This window comes from Oryza glaberrima, chromosome 1, assembly GCF_000147395.1.
Source record: "Oryza glaberrima chromosome 1, OglaRS2, whole genome shotgun sequence".
Taxonomy (NCBI): domain Eukaryota; kingdom Viridiplantae; phylum Streptophyta; class Magnoliopsida; order Poales; family Poaceae; genus Oryza; species Oryza glaberrima.
The window spans coordinates 35,771,687-35,777,686 of NC_068326.1; the positions used below are offsets into that span (position 1 = coordinate 35,771,687).

At 50.5% G+C, this 6,000-nt stretch overlaps 1 protein-coding gene across 1 annotated transcript; it reads right to left on the reverse strand.

The window, feature by feature from the left end:
• Positions 1 to 1,505: 1,505 nt before the first annotated feature.
• On the reverse strand, positions 1,506 to 5,799 carry LOC127786084 (formin-like protein 1). Its single transcript, XM_052313411.1, has 4 exons — positions 3,871 to 5,799; positions 3,576 to 3,781; positions 2,737 to 2,984; positions 1,506 to 2,646 (listed from the first exon to the last, which is right to left on the reverse strand). The coding sequence occupies exons 1-4, from the start codon at positions 5,469 to 5,471 to the stop codon at positions 1,819 to 1,821; spliced, it is 2,883 nt and encodes a 960-aa protein (XP_052169371.1). The 5' UTR covers positions 5,472 to 5,799; the 3' UTR covers positions 1,506 to 1,818.
• Positions 5,800 to 6,000: the final 201 nt, after the last annotated feature.

Sequence of the window (6,000 nt, forward strand, 5' to 3'; positions counted from 1 at the left end):
ATAGTCTCTGACGAACATATGCATCTCATTTGCAGCCAAATTGATCCATGTGTGTGTGTTTGGAGGCCAAAACAAAGAGCTTTTTTCTTGGCTTTGGGGTCCAATGATTTGAGTTCATTAGAGAAGAGAATCCACAAGGTGTAGGAGACAAAGTGAGCCATGTGGGGTTTGCAAAATGGCAAGGAAAGAGTTTGGTAGGAAAGGGGGCGCCATGCCACAACGTTTTGTGGGCATGGCTACAAGGCATGGTTGTCACCCTCACATGGGGATGGGGACCTAACGATAGCTGCCACCCAAACCACCGTCTCTGAGAGTCTGAGGGTGTGTTTAGTTCACGTTAAAATTGAAAGTTTGGTTGAAATTGGAACGATGTGATGGAAAAATTAGAAGTTTATGTGTGTAGAAAAGTTTTGATGTGATGGAAAAGTTAGAGGTTTAAAGAAAAAGTTGAGAACTAAACGAGGCCTGAGTCTCTCTCTCTCTCCCCGGAGTACTACTTCTATTATGCATGCCATGAAGCCATGGGAATTCTAGCTAACATGGAAAATGAAATGTTCAGTTAGTTAAGCTACAGGCATTATGTATGTTTAAATGCTCAAAATGGGAAGTTGATTGAACCATTACTTGCTGGTTTTTTTTTTACAATTTGGTCATTTTTTGAAACATATTTGGTAAATAGACTTTTTTAAAAAAAATTATTGTAAAATAGACCCATAATTTGGCGCCAAGGCTATTGGACCGAAGTGGAATGTTTCCGCGCCAAAGATCCTGGCGATGAAACTCGAGGGTCAGTGCTAGTTTGTTTGGCGCCGACCCTTTGTCACCTATGAACAACTTTCCTCTCTTCTCCACATCCTCTCCGAGCCCTATTATTTGATTTGGTGTCAAATTTCATGGAAAATTGATGAATCAATGTATCTTGATTTACTTTCCTTAATTTGTTATTAGGTTGTCAAATTTGTGGGGAAATTTGATAAATCATGATTTATTTGCCTTTTTATATTTTTAACATCAAAGACTTGAATATGGTGATGATGGTGCGGGAGATCTGTTGCATGGAGACTGGCCCAAATCCTCAGCGTCAACGAGAATGGCATTGAGACGTCCATCATCGAGCCGAGGACTCTGGCATTGAGTTCTAGGTCTATTTTTGTGATAATTTTTTTGGGGAGCCTACATGTGAAATAAGTTTTTTGAAACGGGTTAGAATGTAAGAAAATCCAGCCATTACTTGAGCCTTCCATGGCTTCAGAATGTCAGCCTCTGAGTTGAGCGTCAGTGAAATTTCTGAACTGAACAGAGTATGAAGTAATTGAGAGGTTCTTTTACTGTAAAATGATGAAATTGTCAGGTAAAGTCTATGGTTGTATGTATGTGGTATGGACCATTTGTGCAGGAAAGATGGTGACAAAACACAATCGATTCTTTCTTCTTGGCACCACCAGCAGTCCAGCACTAGGATTCAATGTATTTTGTTTTCTGTTCCAAGTACATCTGAGTTCAGCTTACCTTTGAATTCTGCAGACTGGCCATACTTGAAATTGTTAGTACATTGTACAGGCTGTTTCACTACCTCGTGTCATGTACAGACTGAAGATGACAAACACATGAACTGCTTATTTCCTCCTCTGATCTAGATTTTATCTCCTCTTATATATAGAAATAAATATTTGCAAAAAAACTTCTTACATTCTATAATCTACAGGTACAAAAGGTTCAAAAAAAAATTTGACACCCCGTCGCCGTTGGTCTCCCTCTGCCCTATGGAGGTTTCCCACAGTACTCTGCGAAAAATTTCTATTGGCAGACTACTGGTGATCAAGGTGATGATGCTGAAGTGGCTGAACTTTCATCATCTGAGATTCCAGCTCTCAAAGCATGAATCCTGGGGAACAACTGTGGCATCATTGGGTTGACGGGTACTGGGAAATGGCGCACCGAGCTAGCGATCGTGCGGTCATTGATCCTGCCAACTTCCTTGCAGACTTGATCAAGAACTGAGAGGAAATCCCTGACCACCATGAAGATCCTGAAAGGGTGAGCTTCCTCTTTCGCAGAGTCACCATGGAAGTACTCGGTGATCTCCTTCACAAGTGATAGCGCAACGCTCTCCTGAGCCTGAACCCTGATGATGTCGTCATCAGCCCTCTTCAAGAACTTCTGCATTGAATCATGGAACCTCCATGCATCTTCCCTGGACTTGACTTCTTCATTCAACCGCAACACCTCAGTGATCTTCTCTATTCCTCCAGCAAGTTTCGAGACATAGCTGCTTAGCACGTCGGAGTCCATGGCAGCTGCCTTCTTGACATTGCTGAGCTCGTTTCCGAGGCCAGCCACTACCTGGAGGCCAAGCTTTTTGCACTCGAGCTCGTCCCGTAAAGGGTTTGCCTGAGTTCGTGGAGTTGATCGGTTGCTAGCAGAGAGGTGGGAGCCCTCCGTTCGGATAATCTCCTGCACGACAAAATGCAGAAGTGTAGTCTTGCCATCAGTGCCTTTGACATCAACCAATTTGAGTAGAGTATCAAGCTTGAACGCGTGTGCATCGCCGCGATTTGTTCCAACATTCATCCTGTTGCCAGTCTTCAGGACAGCTTCAAGTAGCTTCAGAAACAGCCTGCTGTTTCTAAGCTCGTCACAAGCAGTCTGTTAAGAAAAGTTTCATGTACTTAGTTATAGGTAAGATGTCAATATAATAATAAGTATGAAAGGAAACTCGGAAACGATAATTCTCACCTCAAGGGTCTCAAAGGACTTCTTCAGGTAATTAACCTCTGATTCAAAGTTAGCAATGTAAAGCATTGCGTCTACTCTTTTGAAAGCAAATGGGATATCAAGGACTGCCTTAAGGAATTTCTCAGCAGGACCAAGCTTAATAGGAGATGTCTCCTCTTTGAATTCTCTCAATTTGATCTCCTCTTCCTTGGTAGGAGCCATCTTTAGCAAGGTCTCCAACAATTCTGCTCCAAAGTTCTCTGTGTTACCTGCTCAGTGAATTGGTACCACGTTAGTAAGGATAATACTATAGGAAGGATCAATCTCATTGACTTGACTAGAAACTTAGTGCAATAATGCAACTATCTTGCAATTATTTGCACCCAAGTCAAGACTATGTGCAGAGAAGTAGTAATACTATATCAAGCAACTACGGTAGTAATACTAGTAGATCGAAAGACTGGTTTTCACATCAGAATAATGGTATCTCTAACCATCTTCACCGCAGGTATAACTCTATGCACCTAATTCAGTCATCCAGAAGCAATTACTAGTCAGTTTCAGCATAAAAACGGCTAAATTCAGCAACGACCACCAACGGGTGTATGCTGGCATTCACTTCTTCAGACAATGTATTTAAAGCCCAACCAAATTCTACGGACAAACATCTCGATTCACAAGCTCCATGTGTGTTCAACCAAGAACCACGAGAAAAATGAATCCAATTAGTTAGAAGGTATCATCAATTCAGATACTGCTTCAAACATCTCAAAAAAATCCCCAACTCAATGCAGTATGCAGTTCATCAGAAACTGGCAAAATTGTGATGAGTAAGTTAAGAGAAAGATCATGTTCTTCACCTTCGCAGAGCGCGTCGCAGACCTGCTCCTTGGATACATTCAGAGCTCGCAGCAAGATGGCGATGTTCTGCGACTTCTTTGGATCAAGCACCTTGTTGTCCGTCTTGGGCGTCGGCAGCACCGGCCTCCTCGTTGCTGGCTCCTTCGGTGGCGCCGAGTTCGCCGGATTGCAGATGAACAATGTCTCGATCATCTCCTCATTCACCCTGCAAAGAATTCACCACAAAATGATTTAGACAAAAAGAAAAACAGATCAAGAACTGAATAAGGTTGTGAATTTGGGTGGAGTTCTCACTGGAACGAGCTGGATTTGAGCTGATCCCACACCATGACGCGGTCGGAGCTTGCCCGGACCTTGTCCCAGTGCAGCGGCTTCAGCTTCGGCCGCGGCGTCGCCTCCTCCGACTTGTCGCCGCCGCCGCCGCCGCCGCCGGCGGCGGCGTGGTCCGCATTGTCCGCGAGGCGGCCGGGGAACGCGTCGGTGGGTAGACCGCTCTTGAAGCTGGCGGCCTGCGGCGGCGGCGACAGCGCCGGGGACCGGGTTTCTTTGGACGTTCCGGTGCCAGGCTTCCGCACGCGGCTCTCCCAGTAGCCCACCGGCGGCGGAGGCGGCGGCGGCGGCGGCGGTGGTGGTCCGTGGGTGTGTGTCGGTGGGGGTGGTGGTTGTACGAATGGGTTTCTTGGGATGGTGGTGTCGGTGGTGGTGGTGGATCTGAGCGCCGACGTGTTCTCGATGAGTGGGGAGGAGGGCGGTGATGGCGACGGCGGTTTCCGGCGAGGCGGAGGCGGCGGTGGCAGCGTCGGCGCGAAGGGAGGTGGTGGTGGAGGCGCCGGTGGTTGGCCGAAGGTGCGCACGCTATCGGATCTTGACTTGACGGAGCGGCGGCCCGACTGGCCGGGGCTGGAGAAGAGAGGCGGCGAGGCGGGCGCCGGGGACATCGTCGCGCCGGGCGAGGACGGGTACGACGGCGTGCTCACGATCGAGCCGGGCGAGGGGCTCTTGGAGCGGTCGCGCGCGGCCACAGCGGCTTCGACCGCGGCGGCGAGCGTTCTGTGCGAGGTCGACATCTTGGATGATCCTTGCGGCGAGTAGAATTCCTCGTCGCCGGACGACGGCGACGCGAACCCGCCGACGCCGCTGCCAGGGCTCCTCGCGCCCATCGGCCCGCATTGCCGCGCCAGCAGCGGCGGCAGCGGGCGGAGCTCCGGCGATCCGCCGGTGCTCCGGGACGCCTCGTCGCCCGACGACGTCGTCTCGCTGCTCTTCTCGTCCATCCGCCCGATGCCGGCGTTCCCCACGTAGCGGTAATCCATCGCCGCGGCCGGCGGCGCGGCGGCGCCGCCGCTCCCGCCGAACTCGTCGCGCGCGAAGAGGCTCGCCCTCTCCGGGTGCAAGAACTTGGCGTCCCCGCCACCGACGCACCCGCCGCCTCCTCCTCCCCCGCGCGCCGCATTCCCACGCCGGTGCGTGAAGAAGAACGCGATGGACAGCCCGAGCACGGCCACCGTGAGCAGCGGCAGCACAATCGCCGGGACAAGCTTCGACGCGCTGCTCTTCGACTTCCTCGCCCCACCACCACCACCACCACCTCCATCCGGAGCGGCCGTCGCCGCCGCGCCACCGGCGCCGGTGTTGGGCAGCACGAGGGCGGGGTACGTCGGCTGCTCCTGCCCCGCCGTCGCCGGCGGCGGCGGCGGCACCGGCAGCGCCGGGAAGAACGGCGGCGCGGGGCCGGGCGGCGCCGGCGTCGGCGGCGACGACGACTGATCCGGGAAGAACGGCTGGTGCAGCTGCCTCCTCGCCACCGCAACCTCCAAACCATCACTCCCGCCATTGACACCACACACAACAATCCCAACCACCACCAACTCCAAGAATCGCCGGAGAGACGGCATTGCCACACACACCGCCACCGCCGAAGCAGCAGCAGCAGCTAGCAAGAACAAGCTAGGTCAGTGACGCCACAGATCTCGCGAGGAGAGAGAAAGAAGAGAGAGAGAGGAGGAGAGGAGGAAGAAGAGGAGGAGTGGACGTCGTCGTGGTGGATACAGCTTACATGGAGGAGTATTTTGGCTGCTTTTTGATGATTTTTTTTTTTGCTTTTTTTGTTTCTTTTTCTAATTGTGATTAGGCAATTAGCTAAGTAAGGGTCACTATGAGGGTAGGTGATTAGTGAAGGGTGAAGATATTAATTAGGGAGAGGGAGAGAGGTGGTGGTTGATGGCTTGCTTGGTTTTGTTCTCATTCTTTGTCCGTTTTTTGGGCTGTTTAATAATGTGGAGATGAAGAGGGTAGTTGGAGAAGAGTGCAAGACAAGTGAGAGAGCATAGGCTAAGTGTGGAAGGAGAAGCACAAGTACGAGCAGAATGCTACTAGTAACTCAACTGTATTTTGTACTCTGAAAAGAACTGTTTTTTTATATAT

Bases quoted from the DNA above. Each gene is read 5' to 3' on its own strand.
- LOC127786084 (XM_052313411.1), bottom strand. From the start codon at position 5,471: ATGCCGTCTCTCCGGCGATTCTTGGAGTTGGTGGTGGTTGGGATTGTT. The intron at 2,985-3,575 runs GTGAAGAACATG...TTCACTGAGCAG, and splicing joins CTGCGACGCGCTCTGCGAAG to GTAACACAGAGAACTTTGGA. The intron at 2,647-2,736 runs GTGAGAATTATC...TTTTCTTAACAG, and splicing joins AGTCCTTTGAGACCCTTGAG to ACTGCTTGTGACGAGCTTAG.